At 37.9% G+C, this 24958-nt stretch overlaps 1 protein-coding gene across 1 annotated transcript in view; it reads right to left on the bottom strand.

The window, feature by feature from the left end:
• FREM2 (FRAS1 related extracellular matrix 2) overlaps positions 1-24958 on the bottom strand; it is a 115640-nt gene that overhangs the window by 23734 nt on the left and 66948 nt on the right. Inside the window, exons 7-14 of the mRNA XM_066313206.1 lie at positions 11561-11710; positions 9526-9735; positions 9143-9340; positions 6989-7153; positions 6727-6909; positions 3251-3381; positions 2200-2358; positions 1001-1304 (exon numbers count right to left, since the gene is read on the bottom strand). Of these exons, the coding sequence (XP_066169303.1) occupies positions 1001-1304; positions 2200-2358; positions 3251-3381; positions 6727-6909; positions 6989-7153; positions 9143-9340; positions 9526-9735; positions 11561-11710 (1500 nt within the window). The remainder of the gene's footprint in view (positions 1-1000; positions 1305-2199; positions 2359-3250; positions 3382-6726; positions 6910-6988; positions 7154-9142; positions 9341-9525; positions 9736-11560; positions 11711-24958) is intronic.

The following is a 24958-nucleotide window of genomic DNA, read 5'->3' as shown; positions in this document are numbered from 1 at the left end:
AATCAAAACAGTTATCTTTGTCCATTTCTCAGGGATTTCAAGAAAAGAGGAGGCAAGTTGAAAACTTCTGTCAGGATGAAACAAAATTTCTTTTCTGCAGATGACAGCTTTTTGGTTGGTGTGGTGGTTTTAGTTTTTTTTTTCCCTCAAATACAATAACATGGCTAAAGAGACTAAATAAATTATTTTTGCATAATTTGAATTCCTTATGAGAGTTTGATTTATGCACTGGAGGTCAGGCATCTTCGAAGTGGAAAATACTCAGGATTTTCACAGGTTGTTTTGATCATTGCACTTCTTTCTTTCCACATCACAAGTTAGCTCAGGTACTGGAAGTAATTCATGCATGACAACTCAGTCCTGAGACTAACCTAATTAGCTCTGCTAATTTGTCAAGTGTAATCCAAATAATGCATTATTACAATAAAAAAGCCAGTCAGTTTCATATAACAAGAAGGATGAATAATTATGAATGCTTTGACAAGCAAAAAAATTTGTCCATGCCCTCTTATTGGGCCCAGTTGTTTTAGTCTTCAGTCAAGGAAGACATCAATTCTCAGGTGCCCAGTGAGGTCTGAATGCCAAATGAGGTTTTTCTTTTGGCTGGGTTTTCATATGCCACTGCCATATGGATTCTCCAATGTCTAATAGGAGTTCAGACAAAACTGCATCATTCCTGCAGTTGAATTCAAAAGCCAACAGAAACCAGGTTTCAGTAATTCCATTGCTGACCATGCTGTTCATGTTCATACAAGTTTGCTATGTGGATTACTATGTAAAGATGTGAAGAATTAGGAGAGAGGAAAAACTTTTTCTTTATACAATGCTTTGCTGCGTCAAGACAGTTTTTGCACCACCTCTATGAACAACAGAAGAAAAGACGTCTCTGTCTGAGATGGTAAAGTTAAAATGCCTGATTACGTAACCAACTTTTGTTAGGACTGAATTTGGGATCCAAAAGAGACCTTTTTGAATTTTGCAGTAGGTGATGATGTCTTACCTTCTGATGTGCTTATAGTGACAATAGGGCTCATAAGCTCAAGACCCTCATTCCCATCTGAATTGACAGCCCGAGCTGCACACTGGACACGAGAACCAGCTTGAAAGTAAATGGAGTCAAGTGTAATCATCTTAGAGGAAGTGAAGAAGGTGTCAAAATCGACTTCCTTCATGGGGCTGGTCACACCATCGGGGCCAGTGGGGGCACTCACAAGCCACCGGTACTGTGTCAGAGTATTATTGATGTTCTCACTGGCACAGATAGAACCAGTCTTGTCAAAGTCTTCATACTTAGGATTACAAGCCTGCAGAACAAGGCACACGTGTTAAGAACTTATTTGCTTCATGGAAAAGGAGTTTTAAGTCATCAAGAGTCCCAAAACTCAACAACATGGAACTGACAATCTCATTAAATTTCATAAGAAATCACCTTATTTTGACAGTGATGTATCTAACCCTGTTAGGGTAGATTAAAAAGTGTATCCAATTATGCTTACTGAAAAAAAAAATATTATTTTTAATTGATTTATAGGTGAAAACATGGCAAAGCTATGAAGGCACAAACTCCAGTCCCATGTATTTAATTTTAACTTTGCCCTTTGATCTAATTCTGCAAGTACACTTTGCATTTAAAGACTTATTTTCTTTGATTCTTTTTCTACTTAGAAGAACCATTCAACTTATGACATTCCTGTGCAAAAGAAATGTGCTGAAAAAGAAATTGAAGATGGACAAGACATCCTTCAATGTATATGAATATTTATGTAAACTTTTCAGTTGCAAAACTACTAGTGAAAAAATGAAAGAAGCCTGCATTCCTTCAGCACTATTTTACAGTCTATGGCATTCATTGAAAACAATGGTTCATCTGTTATCTCCAGTGATTTTAACTCTTCACATTAAGGCAGGATAATGCAGGAAATACTAAAGTCATGCCATCACAGACACAGTGTGAGTATCAATAGCAAATTATTCTAAGTGAGGAACAAGTGAAACATCTTTCTATGCCTTTTTTTCCTCCTGAAAATGGATTCATTATCCAGACAAATTAGATTAGTTCTAAGGATAATTCAACCTTGAACTAATAAGCATAACTAATATGTGTGACTCATCACCATATGGATTGATACTGGGTGCCTAAAATCCACTGAACAAAATCCATATACTGATTTTGCTCTGTTTTTGCACAGAGGTACTCACTGTGATACATATGACAGGATAGCCAGCAATGGGGCTGGTTTTGTCTTTGGCTTTAGAGGTATCATCATATATCAACAGAGATGCAACTTGAGGGACAGAGGGAAAGGTGACATCTGCCATGCTGTTCATTTCTTCAATGTAAACAATGGCCTTGGCTGTCTGACAATGAAAAGGACAGAAACAGTTCTCTGTGAAAATTTAAATAAACAAGCTGGACCTTGACCAGAGTATGTACAGCTTTCAAAACAAAAGTTCTAAAACTTTAACTGGATGAGTTATTGAGAAAGGGTTCAGACACCGAAACTACACTGCAGAGTGCAAAAGGAAGAACTAAAATTAATTTTTTCTTTTCAGAACAGTGAAGATCCCAGACCTTCAGCCGGGTCTCTCGGTTTTTTATTATCACTTCAGTATCCTGGTAGAGCCCCCTATGTGTACTGTACGCTTTCATGACTGGTGGAAATGCGGTGTTTGTCATCAGCAAAGGCTATGTCTCTTCTGTCTGGGTCTCTGGAGTCAGACTATATATGGTGTAACACTGATGAAGCAGACAAGGAGTTTCAACAACATTTTATGCGAAATCAGAGGAATATATACTGTTTAAATTTAAAGTATGTGAGATATAATGCCATATAACAAGAAGGTGTTCACCTTACACAATAGGAATAATATTAGCATGGTTTTGACAGCAGAAGTTATATTTCAGCTGAAATTGCTCCTTTTACAGCATAGAGGTTATATTGTATTGCCAGAGAGTGTTTCCAAGAGGACATAAGTTTCTAAGACTGATTATATGAGAAGAATATGTCTGGAACGATATCCTTAAGACTTCAGTCTTTCATTGACTCTATGGTTTCATCAACATTATTGCCTTGACAAAAATCTGTTCTGTTTAGGTGTTACTGTGACAAATGGAATGGCCTTTTTGTCTTTTAATATACAAGCCAAGATGGTGTGAATAAATCTTAAAAGAAGAGTAAAACGATGAGCCAGAATGTAAGAGGTCTCTTCACCAGATTTTGTTCCTCAGGACTTTGCACAAACTTGTTACCTGTATTTCTGCAACCATGTTCTCATCAGGCTTCATGTGAACAGTGAAGGCTTCTCTCATCTCCCTTACTCCATCAAAGAGAACTTCAATCTCCACAAAATGCTGTGTTTCACCCTCTCTGAACTCAATTTCTGAAAACATGAGAGAGTTAAAAATAAATCTCTTGTTCATAACAAGCTGTGATTCTAGGCCCAGCCATGAGAGATGACTGTTAGTACTCACTTTTCAAATTACAGATGCTTGCAAATTTTGTCCAACCAATTTGATGCTATAAATAATAGTAAGGAATAGCAGTAAACATGTGTGGAAATCACTGAAAATAAGACATAAATCAAGAGACTTGCACAGATCAAAAGCCCAAGATTTAGTCTAATGGAACTTAATGTTTTGAAAATTATCTGTGACTAACTACATAAATATTGGTAACATATGTGAATGATCAAAGACTGAAAAATTATAAATAAATAGTATTGTTAGGTCTTTTTCTAACAATATTAAATACAATGGTATATACCAAAAATAAGGAACAAAGCTGTAGCTACACAAGAGTATTGTATTTCGAAAAATCATTGTCTCTGAAAAAACCTTCCTAAGTCATGCTGATAAAAAGTTCAGTCTTAGCTGATTGTATTTGGTTTGCATGGCAAGGCTTGGGTACTGGGGAGCTACAGGGGTGGATGCTGCAAGCAGCTGCCAGAAGCCTCCTCCATATCTGACGATGCCAGCTGGCTCCAAGATGGACCTACTGCTGGCCAAGGCCGAGCCCAGCAGTGTCACTGGTAGTGCCTCTGGGATAACAGATTAAAGAAGAGAAAAAACTGCTGGATCACAGCAACTGGGAAGGAGGAATTAGAATATGTGAGACATCACTTTGCAGACACCAAGGTCAGTGGGGAAGGAGGGGCAGGAGATGCTCCAGAAGCCAGAGCAGACATTCTCCTGCAGCCCCTGGTGGAGATCACAGTGATGCAGGGTGTGGCCCTGTAGCCCACGGTGGAGCAGAGATGCACCTGCAGCTCGTGGAGTACCCATGATCAAGCAGTTGGATGCACAAAGGAGGCTGTGACCCTGGGGGAAGCCTGCACTGGAGCAGGCTCCAGGCAGGACCTGTGGTCCCACAAAAAGAGGAGCCCACAGTGGAGAAGGTTTGCTGGCAGAACTTGTGTGAGACTCACACTGGAGCAGTTCATGAAGAACTGCAGAGTATGGGAAGGACCATAGTGAAGGACTGCAGCCTGTGGGTGGGACCTTGTGCTGGAGCAGGGAAGACTGTGAGGAGAAAGAAGCATCAGAAATAAAGTATGATAAACAGATTGCACCCACCATTCCCTTGAACCAGTCAGAGGTAAGGAATTTGGGAGTGAAGCTAACCCCGAGGGGAGGGGTGGGAGGAATGTGTTCTAAGATCTAGTCTTATTTCCCATCACTGTGCTCTGGTTTGATGAAAACTAATGAAACCAGTTTGATGAACTAAATGAAACTAATTTTCCCAAGTTGAGGCTGTTTTCCCCGTGCTGATAATTGGTGAGTGATCCCTCCCTGTTCTTATCTCAACCCATGAGCCTTCTGTCATATTTTCTCTCTCCTCTGTAGCTGAGGAGGGGGAGTCATAGAGCAGCTTTGGTGGGCACTTGCTGTCCAGCCAAGATCTACCCACCACACTGATGGAGTTAGAGAGTATCATGATTCTCGACTGTATTAACTACTGAAGAAATAAAAAGTACAGAAACTATTTAACATTTGTTCCTGCAAAGGGCGAGAGTGATAATAACCAAAATAATAAGTGCATTTCTAACATTTTAATTTTTAAAGAATGTCAAATTCACTTTGAAGATGTACAGAAATAACCAACAGAAACTTAGGACCAGAAGAACTTGCAGAGAGTGCTGTTCTCACTAGTAAATAGAAACACCACCATAATCAAAATACACCAGGGTGATAGAGAGCTCTGCACTCTAAAGGGACAGGCACAAAAAGCAATAGAGCATTGAAGCTGAACTGTACAAGGGAAATAAGGCACAGTTAGGTAATAGAGACTGATCAGTGAAGCAAAATGATAAGAAACACTCTTCCTCTCCAAAACCTTCAAACCAGGACTGGATGCCCTTTTTAAAGGATATAGTTTCTCCAACCAAAGTTATTTGGATCAATTCAGAAGTAATTTGGGGAAACTGGGAGAATCTTGCAATCCACAGAGAGTCTGATTAAATGATCTAATGATCCCTCCAATCCCAAGTGTTATTAAGGCAGGGAAATACTCTTATTGGTAATAAACATATGAATGTTTAGCTGTGTGACAGCTAAGAATTTTACCAATTTTCAGTTTGCCACACTTCCTTCAGAAAACCCAGTAAAGGATGCAGGTTTTTTACCTATGGCTGAATAGGCAGGTTCTCTAAACCCAAAGGTATTCTGAAACCTGTGGGGAAATAATACTGCACATCACAGACCTTTCTCAAAGGCTTGGGGGCAGAGCCCGAGAGCCTCTTGTTCTGCAGCAGCACATTGCCCCTGAAAATGTTGCTCCCATGTGCTGTTGGTGCACAGCAGGGACAACGTCTGTAAGCATGACAATGCCTACAGGTAACGTGCATACAGGGTAAGCATCAGCTGACACTAAAAGTTCCTGTGGTTTTCAAGGAAAAAGCAAAACTCTACAATGCAGAGTGGCTAACAGAAGATAAAAAGTTCTGATATCACTAGTGGCAAAAGCCACTCTTATGGAATTTGAAGATATAGTTCAATGTTATTGCTGGATGTTCAAAGATAAGTCATATATTCCAGCTGGACTGGATGCCAGAATAGTTTATCCAAAACCATGAAAACACTCCAGCAATGAACAATTAATCTTAAAACACGTATTATCATAAACTTTAAAAGAAAAGAAATCATAATGGTAGAAACTCCATTAGTCATTGCCTAAAGCAGGTAGGTGGGCTATTAATGGAAAGAAGTTTATCAGCTAAGAAATTTCTCATTCTGTTGCACAACTTCTCTTTTCATTCATTAATAGTGTGGAGCAGCAGGCAGTGAATTCAGAAATACAGATGGAAAGCTTTAATATTATGAACATAGAAAAATAAAAAGAAATATACATTAACTCCAACATACAGCAAATCCCATTAGCTTACTGAATTGCTCAAGAAACAACCACACAATCATATCCTACTAGTAGATGTTTCTTCAGAGTAATATTATTACACACTGCAAATATAACCTTCCACAATTTCTTGAGTGACAGATGTTTTCAAAGGAGCCACAATTCTTTTGTAAATATCTTCACTGATAATTGGTATTCCAACAGCAATTGGCTGTTTTATACCACAGGGGATCTGTCCACACTGGATTTGAGCAGGAAAATGTATTTTCAGATGTGGTTGCAAAGTATTCTAATCATAAAGTTATTTCATTTTTCAAAAATTATGTAACAGTCATGAATGACAACAAATAGTTGGATGTGCTAAGTATGATCGTACCTTCTGATACAGGGTGATAGTCTTCTCCAGAAGTAGCAGATCCATCCTTTGTATGAACTCTCACAACAGAAACTTTGGAAGTGTCTCCCAGACGAAGCACTGGGATTTTCACAATTGCTACTTGCCTTGTGTCCTTTGGTTCACTCACACTAAATTTGGTCTCACCAAACTTAATAATAGCCTCTGTAATTAGGAGAAAAAAAATGTTTTTAGAGCATGCAAATGGGCTTCCAAAACCAGTAACAATAAACTGTTCTCTTACTGTCTGCGTCATCCCGAATCTTTATCAGTGTCTCGTTTTGCTCGCCAATAGAGGCACCAAAGGAAGAATCACTTCTTGGAGTGCCAAGAACCAGGCGTAGTTCTTCCTCCTCCTCATGGAAAGTATCATCCACAAGCACCAGTGTGCAAGGCTTCTCTGTTTCACCTGCAATCATTCTGAAGGTAGTATCAGGCAGAACTTAGGTGTTCTTCACTCTAATATAGCTTTTCTCTCCAAGCTCAAGGCACCACAGGATGCTCCTGCCAAGGCATCCACCTTGACAACATACAAGTTAATGAGCAATGACAGCAGTGAAAGCAGAATTAGCAGTCATTACCTTTCTATGGAAACTCATTAAAGTGGAATCCCCCATTTTGGGACTTCTGTAAGACAAGTTTCTATTTGGTATGTCCGCTTTACATATATTAGTGCTTTTGTTTTACCTAAGAAGAAAATGCTCCTTCTCAGTGACCTCTTCTACTGAGTGCACTTAAAAAGTAAATATTTGCACAAGCAAACAGTAATAAAACCTTCCAATGGTAATACTAATTACTAATTACCATTACTAATACTAATACTAATGGAAATTTTGTCCTGAAATTTTGTATTTCAAGTCTCTTTTGATTGGACACTCTCCAACTGTGTGGACCTTCATTATATTATTCTGTTTGACTTGATTCCAAGTGACAGCGAATAATTTGCCTTAAAAATGCTTTGGAGTATCAAACCTCTCCATTTTGCATCTATGAATTAATGTGCCCTGACTTACTAGATGTTCAGAAACTTGAACACCTTGTCTTGCTCCTTCTAAACAAGCAGCAAGACCTATGAATGGTGCGCAGTGTCTGGCACCCAGCACGACTTGGTGGGCTCTTCATCATGAGACTGACTCCTACACCCCAGACAAAAGGAACAGCACAGCAGGAGAGACATGAGGCCAGTTTACTGTATTTTTTCATCATTACACAAATAAGATCAAGGCTTTTCAAGATGAAGAACCAGAACAGGATGCTGACTGTGTTCATTTCCTGAGGTTGCCTTTTACCACCACTATAGAAAATAAATTATCCCTTTTAGGAGGAGAAAAAAAAGCAAATCCTCCTTATTGTAACATGGGAAATGTGAAAACTTAAATGAAACTGCTGCATATTAAACATGCCTAAGAAGCTTAAGGAGACAAAATATAATTCTAGTTGACCTCTTTGCTATTATCTTTACAGAGAAATGGTAGGGCAACACTCAAAAAAGGAGAAAAATCACTTCTCAAGCGGCCCAGATCCATTAATTCTTACTAGCTGGACTCTTTCCTGGTTGCATAGAAGCAATAGCAAAGGTGTAGAGTACAGGACACCAATAAAAGCTGAGGCCAGCCCTAAATAGAGAAAGACTGTACCATTCACTTTTTCAAGAGAACTATGATACATGTCTACAGAAACACAAAGGTTGTAAGTTCTGTGATAAGGGCATACCAAAGATTTCATGCTGATGACACAACTTGTTTAAGACTCGTAAAAAATATCACGTGTGCGAACTTCAAAGACTAGAAGACCGAACTGCCTTCTGCAAAAGTAGAAAGAATGAGGCAATATTCTTTAAACATAGTAACATTTGATTTATTTGCATTTCATCTCTGATGTGAGATGTTAAGTACCTGATACCTGTGGGCGGTCTTGGGAAAGCCTTGGTGGGAGAAAATATTCAAACAGGAATTAAGGAACTATATACCTGTTGAAAGATCTATTACTCATTTCAGTGCTAGTCAAATGTATTTGCCAGGAATCTGCTTAACAGAGAGCAGAACTTCTTAAATTTCCTTTCTGACAGAAGATCTGTGCTTCTGCTGTGTTATGCCAAACCTGCTTTTGCTGTCAATAAGATCCTGGCATTCAGGCTGAACCTAAATGAAGATATACTCTTTTGGTTCTTACTGATTATCCCTCTAAGTCAGAAGAGAAGAAAATAGAGTCAACATCATCCCATTGTCTATGGAAAAAACCCAAACCTTTGTTTTCCAGAGTGATCTTTTTGGTACTGCTTTATGAGAAGGCACAATTAAAACACAACAAAATAAACAAAGCAAAGCAAAGGAAAGCAAAGCAAAACAAAAGAAAACATGGTAGACCAAAGGCTTCTAAAATAAGATCAAGAACTTACCAGGAAGGAATGTGATGATGGAACTGTCAATATTAGGACGTTCTTCGAAATCCATCATAACCTGAGCTGAACCTTGCCTTGTATAGCATCTCACAGTGGATGTGTATCGGATATCCCCACTCCTGTATATCATGGCAGAAATCTGCCCATCATTTTCATTGGCTACATACACAGATTCCTTAAACTGCATCTTTGGCACTGGGCAGAAAAACATAGAAAGCACATATGAAGTATAACTGCAGAAGTTATCATATCTTCCCTCCACCATTTCACGTTTACTTATGTCACACTACACCAGATATAGAACCCAAGCAACCAGACAGCAAATGACTTAACACATCATCTTCAAAATAGAAAAAAGTGAAAAACCCCACATTACTCACAATCAGACACTGAGTCATTAATGAAGATGGTTGTCTTGCTGGGTTCTCCAAGGGCAGCATTCATGGGCATCCTTAGCACGAGCTCAAACTTCTCTGTTCCTTCTAACACTGGCTGTCCAAGATCATCCAGAATTATCACACGAAATGTCTGCATATTGACTCCAGGGGAAAAATCCAAATTACGACTGATGCCTACATAATCTATTCCAGCTACCAAAAGAAAAAAGATAAAGTAAAATTATCTATGATTATGCAGTTAATTGTAGATAAATTATTTTCCTTTATAATTTTAGTATTTGCCAAATTCTGGCATTTATGTAAAGCAAAACTGTCTTGAAGTCGTTAAGTTGGACTACACAATAAAATAAGTCAATATTAATTAATTTTTTAGTTTAATAATGATTTGATTCACAAAATGAGGCTGATTCTGTTCTGTTGTAAACCAACAGTTATTCCAGAAAAACTAGTGAAATTTGCTTGAAGTGAGAAATGAAAGTAACCAAAAAGCCTTGAGAGAGACTCTGAAGATGAAGCAAAGTCTTTTGGAAAGAAATTTCATATTATTTTGTAACAAAGATGGAAATTTTAAGATTAATGTAAAAAGGAAAGGAGATAAGGCCAGCGAGCTGACTGGGGGGAAGAACTGCTGTTCAGAGGAGTTGTGTAAAACAGAATGAATGGAAAACCAACATCAAATTCTGCTCAGAGCATATCAGGTGAGGTCTGCCACCTTACTCGTAAAGGAAGATTGATCTGAGTTTGTTTTCTTTTAAGCAAAGCAAACCAATCTGTAACATGTCAATGAGAAGGTGGCAAACAAAACAAAATACTGACTAAAACATGACACTGTCTTGGAACCAAGGCATTAAAGGTATCTAGGACTTTAGGGAAGGACTCAGTTTTAACATTAGATTTTAGGGAGAATAAACAGTAGAGCTGTTAAAACAAAGCCTTGGGGGCAACACTTCAACTGAAATTGAAATCAGGTTTGGAATTCTGAGAAATTGACAAAATTTGGCCACATTAAAGGCCATCATCAGATGGGCAGTTGCCTAAAAGCCCGACTGCTGTACTCCTCCAGCAGCAAATCCACTGTGTAAGGCAAAGCAGGTTCATGGTTTTACAGGCAGCCACCCATGTCAGAGCTTTCATGCTGTGACCAACAGACTAGAGAGCTCAAGAGCTGAGCCACTCCCAGCTCTTAATCCTAAAGGTCCTGGCATGATGAATGAAGATCCTTACTGCAAGGAAAGGTATTTTTTCCAGAAATAACTTAAATATTCAAGATTTGATAAAGACATCAGATCATAAAAGCAAGTTCAGAACTGAAGCAATCATGTATTTTTCAGACTTAATAATGTTATGTATATTATATTCTGCATATATCATACATATATATTATGTTTAGATATTCCTGCAATAACAGTAATGATGCACTAAGGATAAGCATCTAAGGAAGATAATTTTTATAGGAATTCTATAGGAATACCTTAGTTTATACATTATGATATGTTTTGTGAAAAAAATAGAGTATGCTAACACTTGATTCTGCAGACAAAGGTTCTGCTGAAGGATCCAAGAACCACATAGCTGAAGCAATGCTGTTCCTGAATAGGACAACAGGTGATGATTTTTCATTGCCTACAGTAAAAATGAGAGAAGCAACCTCAGCACGCTGCCAGTGATCATAACCATGCCCAGAGTATGCTCTTGAGGCAACAATCAATTGCCTTTGTAGCAGTCTTTATATGAGGATTAAAAGGCATTTCCCCTACTGCTATACTTCATAGCAGCTCTTACTCCTGTCTCTCTGAAATTCTACTAGAATTCAGAGAGCCACTTAGAACCACTAGATTCGTTCTAAGACAAGAGATCTGCTAAGATTAAGACACACACAATTTTTATTTTATGTGGTTGAGACTGTACCAAGGCCCACTGAAGTAGCACTTGTGAAATGCAGCAGCATGTGCCAGCAGTGTGCACCAGCATGTGCAGTGCAGCAGCAGTCTGAAAGCAGAGAGAAGCAATAACTCACCCTCTGCAGTTACTGGCTCGGATTTGCGAGACCTCACGGTAACAGAGGCAGCTTTTGACAGGTCGGTTCCAGTCCTCCAGACACGGACCTCAATGTAGCCAGCACTCTCATCAACATAGTATTCATCGTTTCCAAAGTAGAATGCTGGTTCTGGTGAAAGAGGAATAATGTCCAAAAATGCTTCTTTACTTTACAATTCAGTTTACAAGAGACCATAAAATCTACATTAAGCAATGGTGTGCATTTTGCTCATCTCAGTAAGTGAAATAAAACTTCTGTTTTCAAGGTTTAGAATTCTTCTAGCTATTTTTGGCTTCTTTTCAAGTATTGGTTTCTATGGTTTTAGATAGCAATTGTTTTATCAGCACTGTGCTCTTTTTTTTGCCTCCTACGTTTTCAACTTTTTGTGTCAGCATGCATGAATCTGTGTACAAACCCAAATGTGGTATCTCATTAAACTTGTTTAAGTTGATTTCTGCACACAAGCCAGAAGATTCCTTGCATTTTTCGCTTTGGTGCAAACATACGAAGGTGAATACAGATAATGAAACTTTAACTTCAGCGTTCTCACAGATTCCTGTTGCTAAAACCAGACTGTAACATGAATGTAACTGGAGTTACTCTTGGTGACGTTTTCCAGCTAACTAAAGGGGAAAATACTTAATTTTAGTTCTCCCACATCTAGCATTTAAAACAAAATCAATCTTATTTCATGTAAACTGAAATGTGAACAGTCTTTATCTTAATACTAAAGTTCCACAGTTCATAATAAAGGAGAGCAAAAAGCAAAGGAGATTAAGAGCTATTCCACTTAACAGACACATTGTTTAGCTTCATTTTTTCCTCCCTTTTCCAGTTTTCCTACCCACAGTAATTTCACAAAGTAAACAGCCTAAAAACATATCCCAGCTTCACCTTGGATGTATATCATCTCCCCTTTTCTATCCTTCCCATTCCTGTCTTAAACATGCAAGATTAATCATGCGCAGCCAGTGCCTCAGCTTTTCCACTGCACAGCATAAATCACCTCCCCCAAGCATAGAAATACCTACCCAAGTTCTCCTTGGGCTTCATCACAATTTTCTTATGCTGTCTTGTGAGAATTTATTAGAATCTTGAGGCTACAGTAACACAAATGAGTTTGAAATACCATATAGCATACAGCCAACTTGAGTCCAATCGGCAAAGATCACAGCAACTGCTCAGTGCTCTGTGAGTAGCACTATGGCTACTTGCCCTTCATTAACCACAGAAAAAAAGTGCAAAAAATTCAAAGAAAAGGACTGGAAAGGGTTATGGTTCTATAGAGGTATGTCTTGCTTACAGAAAAGGCACAGCTCACTCAAAGGAGGAGACACAAATACTTTTTAATGGTAAGTGAAAGTTGGGACCACCATTTCCACAAGTCAGTTTTTTGTAAGATTATACATTTGATGCAAAAGCTATGACTTTGCTTACAATGGAATAAATGTTTTGGAATAGAAGAATCACCACAGTGTATGCAAAAATCTCCTCTGGTAGACTGCTGAACAATGTAAAATAGCAACTTAATTAAAACTAACCAGAAATAATAAAAAAATTTATTTAGTTATTGCTAAGCCAAAACTCCATCTGAGAAAGCAGCAGTTAATAAGGATTTTGGAACTGTATTCAGGAGTGAAATTGCAAGTTTTAGAGAAAAGAAATTTTTCTTCTGCATTCAAGATTTCCTGTATTTCACAACTAATAAAATAGTAATTAAAAAATTAACTCCATTAATATTCCTCATCAATGAAATACTGCAGCTGCCTCCCTGCTAATTTGCTAAAACTGAAATCATGCAACACATAGATGGAACTGAATGTATTTACCGAAAAATAGTGCAGATTCATAGACCTGTTTGAGCACTGTCAAAGTCATCAACCTTTTGCAGGATGGAAGACAAACTTGGAAGAAGTCTAACTTTGGAAGATGAAAATGCTGTCAGCTCCAATTTAACTTTTTTTTTTTTAATTCAAAAGTATGTGTATTTAAACATGTGGGCATTTGTGTACACAGACAAACACACAGCAATCTTTATTTGAGGCTGGTTTGTGAGTAGGTGTTTTTATACTTGGAACTGTAAAGCTCTTACTGAAACATTTTTAATGAGTGAACAGGATACACCCTCTGTACCTTTTGTGTAACTACTATTAACTTTGATGAGTGTTCTACTTACAGGGATACTGAAGCATTTTCTATTAGAACTACAAAGCAATGTGTCATTTCAGACAGAAAATGTTCTTCTAAAATTCTTAAGATGGACAAAGACTTCCCCAGCCTCTAGACAATAACAATACAGAATGTCCACCAAATGGTTATTAATGTGCCAATAGTTAGATAAAGGTGGTTAAAAAATCATAAATTCTAATACATTTCTTAAACAGGTATGCTGAGTGTTGAGCACACTTCCCCAAGTCTAATCTTGTTCTTACGTCCCAATGGTTCCGGAACTTGATCTGGGCTTGTCTGCACCTCATTTTAAGCACTTTAGTGAGAGGTACTCACATGGAGCCTGCTTGCTCTCAGCTTGCAAGGACAAAGATAGGCCATTCCAGGCTTCCCAGAACAATGAGGATACAGGAGGACAAGTGGACTGGCTCACTCGCTGCAATCAGAAAAATTTGAAGATGTGTGGAAGCATTCCCTTCCCTTCTACTTACTGGCTACACAGGGAACTTAGCTGATCTGTCTTAAACTAGATGGAAGGCATAAAATAAAATACTTTCTATTTACTTACAGCACTATCCTAACTGCTTTACTGCTGCTGAAGAAGAATCCTCAAATACTATTCATTCCTATAGTCACAGCCAAACAACAAAAAAATCTAAACCATCAGCTAGCTCGTCCTGTATTTCAGAGTGAGTTTTTCACACTTTTTGAGGTATGTATGCTCAATGAAAGACATATTCTGCATGGTTACCCATCCCAGGAAACAAATCCTTACAAATGTTTTCTAAATTCATTTCCTGTAAGCTGTGTTAGTAGCTCCCCAGGGGAAGCAGCAAAGCCAAGCTCCTAACAGGGAAAGCATTGTCTATCTCAGGTCATGTCTGGAAAACACTCTGCTCGACGACTGCAGGCTCACTTACAGCAGACCTTTGATCTAGTAATCACTCTGAAGAGAGACTACTGCAAATTTAATGGTTCCTCTTAGAGAAATAAAAGGAAGTTTTCTAAAGTTTTTTTGTTGTTGTTGTTCAGAGCCATGGATTTCACTGGCATGAAGTTACAATAATCAGAGAAGAAAGGTTAGGAGCTTTAGTCCCAGGTTTCTTGGCACAGGAATGAAAAGTTTTCCTTGTCCTTGTACTTACAGAGTCAGAGGCATATCTCAACTACAGCACCAGTCAGTCATCAGGCAGGAAAACAAACACACTTCTCATGTTGTTAGGAACATGTCTAACTTTGAAGGTACACCGTCAAGTCTAACACAAAAACGTTTATTTCCAAAGAGGCTTTACCTTTTAAAATTTTATCCTCATAAACTGCTTTAGGGAAACATTGCAAAAGCGTAGGTTGTTCATTAAAAAATCCTATTGGCAGGATGTTTAGGACAAACACAAAAGTAGTCTTTTGTGCAGACACTTCAATAAGGCTTAAAACTACAGTGAATTTCAATGATATATGCTGCCATTGATGCACACACACACATATATATACTCTCAGGAGGAAAGAAATAATAGAAGAAAACAGACATGGCACTCCGACAATTCAGACACTGGAACCAGGAGAAGCAGTCTTTACAAATGAACTTATGGCTCATCTTCTATAGGGTTAAGACTATTTATTCCTAAAAGCTTTTCCCTTCCTTCTTTCCGTGAACAGTACAAATGAGGCTGTGATGTGAACATTATGAGTTGCCAGAGCTAGTAGAAGTCTGTTGTGGTAACACAGAAGGTGCAAACCAGTGCTTTGCAAGCCTACAAGCCTGTTTCTGGTATGCTCTGGAAATGCTAGGGCCATGCTTAATCCAAAGTAAGGAGCCCTGATGGCTGGCACAGCTAATCAACTTAGACATAAAACCAGGCAAACACGGCCAGATTTGGCTAGACCTGATCTGGCACATACTCAGGCAACATATACATCCCTACACAATGCCTACTTGCATTTCAGGATCAAATCTGGCATTAAAGGACTGATCAGATGAGTCTGTAACATAACAGATTACAATGTCACAAACATGAAGGGTGTGAGTTGTAGGTAGAGCAGTTAAGAATGAGAGTTCTATTAAATGTAAGAAGGCATGAGCATTTACTGTTTAATAGCAGTAAAGGTTAACTTCTGAAATCTCTCTCATATGCGTGTTAATAGCAGCAAAAGAAAACCCCAGAAAAACCATCCATTACAAAAACTTCATATTAAGACAATATCAAAGAGGACTTTAAAATCTGAAACTAGGTAGCACCATTCTGCAGCTATTTACACACACTTGAAACTATGCAAGCAACTGAGCTTGCACTTAGCACAATGAATTTAATTTGCCAAGTCATTTATTTTCACTGAATGCTGCAGAAGCAGGGGTCAGGATTACAGTCTAAGCTCAGTTCTGTAGCAGGTACTTATTGTGCAAATGCCAATAGCTTTTTATTTGATGCGGTCAAAACAGATTACTTTTCAAATTCATATGTTGCAATCTTAACAGCTTTCATCTTCTTAGCACTGTTGTCATAACTTTTGCAATCAAAAAGTAAATTCCCCTCAGAATCAAAATTGGTAGTTGCAGCCAAATTGCCACAGACATTATCTTAAGCAAATAATGTCTGCTTTTCCATTTGTCTCAACAGACCATTTCTGTCTATTGACTTTAAAAGGTTTTTTAAAACAATTTTGCAAACACTGTAACAAGTAATAGGATAGATTCAAATTAATGCAATCTTTACCAAACACACTTTGGTTTTGTAAGGAAATTGCAGTTTCTTTTTTAATCCACAATGGCAGCACCATACATTGATTAGACTAGCTTACCACTTAATTACTCTCATTTTATACAACTTAACCTAGTAATTTCATAGTTGCTGCTATGTTGTTCATAGCAGTTGCTGCTATGAACAACATTACATATTTCAACATATAACAACATTACAGATTCACATTTATTAATCTATGATACATGCTAATTTAGCATAACATTTTACATTTTAACTCACCCTTTATGTTAAAGTGCAGCCATGCTTCAGTTTCTCTAGACACAATACCATCACAAGCAGCACCTGCGTGGCAGGCTTGGAGTCCATATCTAAACTCTCTGCTACATCAATAAGCAAAACTCGAATGTGAGCAAAGTGGCATGCTAAAGGAAGCAGACTACAGCTCTAGCTGATAAACTGAGCAGTGAGATGGCTACAGTGACACCCCATCCCTGGTCACCTGTATCTTCCTTCTTGACAGGCTGCACTGTTCTTGTAGCCTACAGAACAGAGCTAATTCTGCTTTTGCTTAATGTCAGGCTGCTGTTCATAAATGGTGCAGTAACAGCTTGATGAGCTACAGAGTATTCCTGAATAATGGAAAATAAAGACATTTGAATGTATGAGGACAAGTTGTAGCTCAACTCATTGAGGATGTGTGACTTTAAAGTGAAAATTAATTTTTCAACAGTTAGTTAATTATTATGTACGAGATAATAATGAGCAGCCTTAAATTGTTTCCCAGCTACAAATGGCATGTTAGTAGAAAGGCTAATGTGTGCAGTTCACTCTAATAAGTGACTTTCCCTTGAAGCAATTAATTTACCTTTGTTGGTTTGCTAAGAAACACTGCTACCTTTCCAAAACAGCAAATTCATATATCAGTGAACTCACAGACACATGAAAATATTTATTAGTAGAGTAGTATTGTTCCACACACCTTCAGGGTATAACCTACAGACCGTGATATCACTGGAACACGTGTTGGAGTTTTTCTTATGTTCAGTCTGAGGACAGGGCCAAAGAATTTTTCCTGCTGTAAGTACATCAAGCTCCAATCACCTGCCTAAACTATTCCATAATGCAGATACTTGCCTCATTTACCAATGGAAATAAAAATATAAAGACTAACAGATGAAGAAACAGACACTGGAATTTGTGGACACACCCAAACATGATCATATTGCCTGGAGCAACCATCTGAAGTTCACATACCTTTTTCCTACTGGCTATACCTCCCACAGAGCATGAAACCAATTCAGACTCTTCTACATGCTCTCTTTTTAAAATGAATCAGATTATTTTTATATAACAGGCTTGGGAAATGGGATCGGTAACAAATTCTCAACAAACTGATGAAACAGGCAGTCAGATAAATGGGAAGGCTTGGCAGCAGCATTTAAATATACCACACACAAGGTTTTTCACAAAGATGCCAAGCTTGAAGGTGCTCACAGTCAGTGATTCACACATCAGGTGAAAAATGAAGGCTACAAACAGAAATGGTATAAAAGGTTCAGCAGCATTTTAGAGACCAGGCTAGGTAAAGATATAGTATGCAGCCATTTCTGGCCGATCCAACTTTGGATTTTTGCACTTTTACTACTCAGTCACAATGCTAGTTACACTGAGTTTGCTTAACCAGTGGAAATAATTTCTTACAGGCTTTTATGCCCACATACAATCAGAACACACCTAGCTCACCAAGGCTGTAGAAGAAAAGTTTGCAAGAGATCCCTTTACTGGAGCTACTGTTGAGGATGGGACTTAGCAGAGAAGACAGAGCAGAAGTGAAAACAGAGCAACAGCCAGACTCACCAGACCACAAAAACAGAGCTATAATAAAAGAAAATATGCTCCACTATATGTTTAAACTTCTTGAATTCTGTGTCTTTGACTTTTGATCCCATTTGTGTGAGAGAGAAAAGAGTGTCCTGACAATTAAGTGAGACAGTAACTGAGGTAATCTTTTGAGGATTCACACGTTCAAAAGGAGAATCCATGACATTAAAGCCTAATGGGCTACAGTGGTTACAGTTTCTTTAGGGTCTTCAAAGAGCTAACCAGCAAAGTCTCTGTATGAGGAGATTCAGAGTAAGGAAGATGACTGGAGAAGCCTTAGGAAAACTGAATGCACCAAGACATCCTACTCAACTTGATTATCCAAATCTTAAACCTATAAAGCACTCACTCGGTCACTAAATTCACTCCCTGCAACCATATCCAACAATGATTAATTAAGAATGGTTTGCTAGGCATTCATTAAGTTTCTAAATAGCGTATAGTAAATGCAAGACCTACACTACAAAGACCAGTGCCATCAAAAATATGACATGCTACAGGCAGGACATGAGAGAGAAAGCAGTTCAATGTACTCTTGAGTGAACTGTTGTAAACCAATAATGCATTAGGCTCTGGGATGCAATACCAGTTCCCATAAGAACACCCCTTCATTAAACTTGTTCTAAATTTAACAGAAAGTATAATTTTTTAATCTCGTGCCTTCTGATTATCAGCTATTTTGTGTACTTTGAATACAAAATTAATTTTTTTTCTGTATTTCAACACTCTCCTCAAAATATTACTGCAATTCACATAGGAGTGTAATAATGCATATGTAAGAAAGCCATTTAAAAAGATGCAGCAGTGAAGGCTGAAGAGCTTCACCAGCTGCATCCCCTATTGTAAAAGAGCCATCTGAAATAGATGTGACAAATAATAGATGTGACAAAGCACTGACTGGAGGTCATGTTCTGTCCTCCTCACCTATCAAAGGAGACCAGATCTTAAGGTTGTACTATATATCTAGTTATTAAATAAAGATGGGATGAAACCAGCATCTCATAATAGTTCACATATATATATATATGGACACACACACACTCTTATAAAAGGCACACACATACATAATAAACTGTAAGCAAAAAATAAGGTAAGAACGTAAATCATAAATGTGCTTGGTTACTCTATAGAATATCCTACTGCAAGGTATGATACTAATTTATTTCTGTGATAGGCAGCACACAGGCACTTTCCAAAATCTTTAAGGCTACCATCATAGATTGAACATTTTTCACTCTGTTGAACTGGCGATAATAAGAAGCTATTAGTAAAGAAAACTGGGAGTATAATATGTGTCATAAGCTGGCTATCATCCACTTTTTCCCTTCATTAGTTGCCAACCTGGCCACCTGCCACAGACTGGGGAAAGGGGAGGGTCATAGAGAGATTTTATTTAATGGGAGCACAAAAGAAGTTAAAAGCTACACAGAAGTGCCAGGAGCATCAGACTCACAAGCACTGTAAAAACATAAAAGGGAGAAAGTAATCAGAGATGGATGTACACAGGAAAAAATAACTAGTTCACTATTTTAGGCATCTCCAGAGAGTGGTGATGGATAGCTGGCCAAATCATTACTCCAGTCTGTAACATACCAGTGGGCATGCTCTGCCTGTAGTGTTCAGATTTTAATTAAAATTGGACAAATAGACTAGCAGATGTTAACTACCAAGATTAATCAACCACATGTTCAGTTTAAGGTCTGACAGACCTACTGGCAGAGAGAAAAAGGCACATTTGACTGCCTGCCTTGGAGGCCAATGGAAATAAGGAGATTCCAACCTGCCTTATGAGATAAGGATGTTCCTCTGATAAACTATGTTACTAATAAAACACTTATTTATCATAAGCTGTAAATTTGGCTCAGTGCACACATTGAGAGTTAGTTCATTCTGCCTGCTTGCTAGAAGCCAATGCAATGTATACATTTATAGTATAACATGGCAGTGCTGACTTTTCAGGCTAGTGATAGCAGATATTAATATGTACTTTACTACTCCAAGGAAGCTGGGCAAGTGTTAGTGGGTGCCAATTTCCAGAACATGTTCTAAGGATTTTCAAAATTTAATTAAGTGTAAGGAAAGTGACAGCAAGTGTTCTAAAAAATCTCCAGAAGACTAAATAATTAATTTGTTCTGTTTGACCTCCAACATTCCCTTTCTACATTAGGATACCATCATCCAGTTTACTCATCTGTAAAATATTCCCAGACAGTGCTATCCTCTATCATGTGAATGGTATGAGCGATTGATTCTGTTCATCAGGTGTAAATATATGGTCAGCAAATCTCTGACATAAACCAGAGTCCTTTGCTTTCCCAGCCTTGATGTAGAAATGTCAAGAAGAAGTCTGAGAAGCTTCTTGCCCATCTAATGTGAATGAAGTGGAAGAAATGTATTTAATGTACTTCCTGCTGTGAACAGCATGAGGCTTCAACAATTTCACTGAGGCAGGATGACTGTCAGCCTGGCTGTAAGGCTGTGTGCTCTCACAGCAACACTAAATACAGTAGCATGGAATTAAAATCACATGGGGAGAGAGCCACTTACAAAAAACTTGCAGCACACAAAATAATTGCAAATACTTTCCCCTTAGGTGCAAACTTCCAGCTCTGCATTCACCACACCTCTTCTCTTCAGATTTCCAAATGTGATTACAAACTGAGTTTTAAATTGCCCACAACAAAAAACCAAATAAGTGGAAAAAAGAGTCTAAATTAGCACAGTAGTCAAAACATTGGGACTATGAAAAAAGCAGAGCTTTGGCTCAAACCTTGTTACAGCATTTTGTACCAGATTTGTTGCATACAACACAGCAACTTTGTTAGTGCTGGAACCAAGTTACAGGCTCTTCATTCCCCGATGAATACTAACAAAAGACTTAGATCTCTGGTTTTTTTTTCTCTCTCTCGATGAAATGATTTCAGAGTCACTGCTTCAGCTGGAAAAACAGAGAGCACTTCCAGGCTGATCTAGCTTAGTTGCTAAGTGCCTGAGGATTAAAACATTTCTACAGAAGAGTAGGGTCTGAGTTTTTTTATGAGTCTTAGACTAAATTCCAGGATTCCTCTGTCCAAGGGGAATGAAAAGTGTGCATTAACCTCATCTTCCTTTTCCTAGATGCATAATATTTATCTACATGTAAAGTGCCTCCTTCAAATGAGCTTTATGCTGAATTCTGCGCTCTCCATGTAGCAGAGGTTATGTCTTTCATGCCCAGTAGTGCTTACATCTTTGTATTTGCAAATTAAATCTCTATGGTAGGGTTTATATCTACTGCCATAAATCAATGTATTCAGATGCACCAGGTGTCCCTGGTGATTGAGCTCAATAATTTAGATACTTGTTCTAGGATAGGATGTTTCCTGGGAGTACATCTCTCTTTTTATTTACTATAGAACAATCCTATAGTCTATTTGAATCAGATGTCTAAAGTTCTAGAGGCTAACACCAAGTAATATTAGTGCCACCCCAGAAGTGGATGATTTACACATGTCTTTTCCCTAGGCATGCTTTTCTTCCATGGTTTACAGTTAGTAACTATCACATCTGACTCAAACAAGCCATATTTTTACTTTCTAGTGCCTTAACTGTAGTGGCATGTATAACTTTGAATACAAGATTTCCATGTGAAGTTTTTTCTTCTACTTACTTTGTTAACTTAATCCTTTTCTTTTTTCCTATCTAACTGTAGTACTCATCAGGAAAACTCCCTCCAAAATGAGGAAATGCCCCAATATTTGAAAATCACCATTCACAATATCTAACTATACCAGTGCATGTTCTACATACTACAATTTTTTTTTCCCCAGATTTTGCTTTGGCAGCACAGCACAACTGTATAATCCCCAATTAAACTTTTCAGCTGCCTGGAATTTAGTGAATACACTGTAGTTCACTAGAGCACACCTCTTACTTTTTTTATTGTCATGACTATATAGCAACTACGACATTTTACTTAGACCCTAAGGGCATTCTCTAGAAATAAGACTTGGATGGTAGGTGCTGAAGGTGAATGTTTCCTAACTAACTCACATGGAATGCCAGAGGAGGTAAGGCAATGCTGCCAGTGCTGACTTGAGTTCCATAGAAAAGATCTCATGTAGCATTATTAAACTTAGACCTTTGCTATTCCTATTGTTTGGCCTGAAGAAGTCAATGCATAATGTTAGTCCAGTCACAGTACTTGGAGACATGACTTAATGAGACGCTGTGACATTCATCCAAAGAAACTCTGTAAAGTAGAAGATGAATTTTAGCAAACAATGAGAAATATATATCAGTAGATGTGAAGTAGCAACTGAAGTGGACCACAGAATTTAGCATTACAGCATTACTACAGCTGATAGGCTATTATCTATGTGCTAAAGCTTCTACCGACCCCTATCTTAGTCATCTTCTAAATTAAATGTTACTGTTAAAAGGAAAAGAAAATGCTTTCTTTTCATGTACCACGCTAGTTTAGCCTAGTAAAATTAATGCTATGCACTGCAAACAATAATAATCAAAGCTGCTTAAAATCTTCTGCTTATTTATGCAGAATTTCAATCATGACTGCCAGGGTGCTAAATTGCTCACACCTTACATAAATATGCGCTTGTATATATATTTGTATGTGTGTGTGAATACATAGATAAATATGCGAGGTGTAATCTATAATTTATCTACTCTATAGTCTGTACTCTGCTTTTTATAGAAAAGGCAGTGCAACAGATATCAGATGAAATAAAACAAAGACTTTTCATGCTTTACATTTTTATGCAAACTAAAAAGAATGTGGTAGGAAATTTTACTGGTAAGTGAATTGTAGGAAAGTTTTTGCATGTGCCGAAATTCTTTGTGGGAGTTTTTTCACTGATACAGAAAGCTAAAAAGGAGTTCTGTGACATCATTCAAAACACCACATATGCAACATTTTGGGTGTAAAAAGAAAAGTGAATGTTTGCAAAAAAGTGTTCCAAAGTTATCCTTCAAAGACTTCTTATCTTTCAATATCCCAAATACTCTTTACTCCTACTAATAAACATAGATATTTCAGTTGCTACATAATGAATATATTCTATTACAATTTCCCAAACACTTGCCCAGCTTTTTTAATAATCCCATAAGATTATTAATTTGTGTAGAAAAGTTTGTAGCTCTGAGGCAGCTTGTGCTCATAAATGCAGAAACTTAAAACTGAACAGTGGTACACAAACTAAATAACTTGCCCTGCTTTCTAATGGCAGTGTCAGAGGAGATTTCTCATTAACTTCCCTAATATTTTGTGTGAGTTTCATAAAATATTAAGTTTTAAACTCTGTTCTGACTGGGAGTCAGAGATTCCCACTGAAGTTGGATGGTCTAATTTTAGCTCATCTCTGATATTAAGAAATGTCTTGGAGGATCATTCTCTCCATCTCAAACTTTCCATATATATTTTAAGCAGTCAGAACACCTTCAATTTTTGGATAATCAGCTTCTCCATGAACACGTATTTTTAATAGCTACTCTCTATACTCTGCTATGTATAAACTTCATAGTTCATGAATTCATCGAATTTATTCATACAAATCAAACTGTTGTAGAAGGGCCTAAATGAATAAATTTGTGTTTGCTATAATAGCAGAGTCAGATAAAAATACCTATTTTGGCTTGCATTCGATATATGATCTCTTACTTTACAAGATACGTTTTTTTAACCTCTTGTAGTCATTAATGATATATGATTACCCAAATGCTCCACAGAGAAAACAAAGTCACCTCTGTCACAGGATTACAGGTGAGAAATTTCAGACAGACTGAGTATTTATGAGGCAATTAGATGGGTGTGGACTTCCTGCCTTAAAGAGCTGCCTTTTGTGTCCTTACCTAGAGAGAAATCACTGTGCTGATAATAATGGTCTGTTTTGGCATCAGACTCACAAAGAGCACTGTACTATCTAATTCCTCCGTTTAGCCTTTAGGAAGTGTGATGGTGTCACAATGGAAGGTTTATGGCCTTGCAGAGAGGACTAAGACAGCTTATCAGAAGTCCTATCACAGAATTTACAGTTGAGATGTCAGTCTCCAAACTCCATGCATACATTAGGGCAATTGTACCAGGAAGCTTTCATTCTACTTCTAGAAAAAGAGCTGTCACACCAATGCTGAAGCATTAAAGGTGCTTGAGGCAGCAATAACACATGTATTTTTGAAAGCAGATGGTTATACAGTGTGCTGATTCTACTCTGCCTTAGTCATACCCCTTTTTCTAATCATCACCAGAAGAATCCCTTTAAAAGCATTATCTTAAAGCTATAAACCAGGTGAACACATGACATAATTCAGTCAGTGTTTCCTTACTGAGGCAATTTCTAAAGCAACATATTCTTATTTGAATATTTGCTGTATTAAAAAGATCAAGAGAGCACAAATGGACACTTCCATGCAGAAATTCAAACGCAGCATCAAATCAGAAGAAGTATAGCTTGCATTCTAGGGAGGTGCTAGATGGTTTCTGCCCCATCAAGGCCTCCAGTAGGCCCTCTGCAGCATGACTGAATGGGCCCAAAGGTTTTGTGGACACAGCCTCAGAATCACAGAAACAAGGCTGCCCATGGCAAGATGACATCTTGGATGGTGTCTGTTAATGTGACAGAAGAGAAAGGTG

The sequence above is a fragment of the Sylvia atricapilla genome, chromosome 2, assembly GCF_009819655.1.
Source record: "Sylvia atricapilla isolate bSylAtr1 chromosome 2, bSylAtr1.pri, whole genome shotgun sequence".
NCBI classification, from domain to species: Eukaryota; Metazoa; Chordata; class Aves; order Passeriformes; family Sylviidae; genus Sylvia; species Sylvia atricapilla.
The sequence above is the reverse complement of the archived record's forward strand: the minus strand, read 5'-3'. Positions and strand labels throughout refer to the sequence as shown.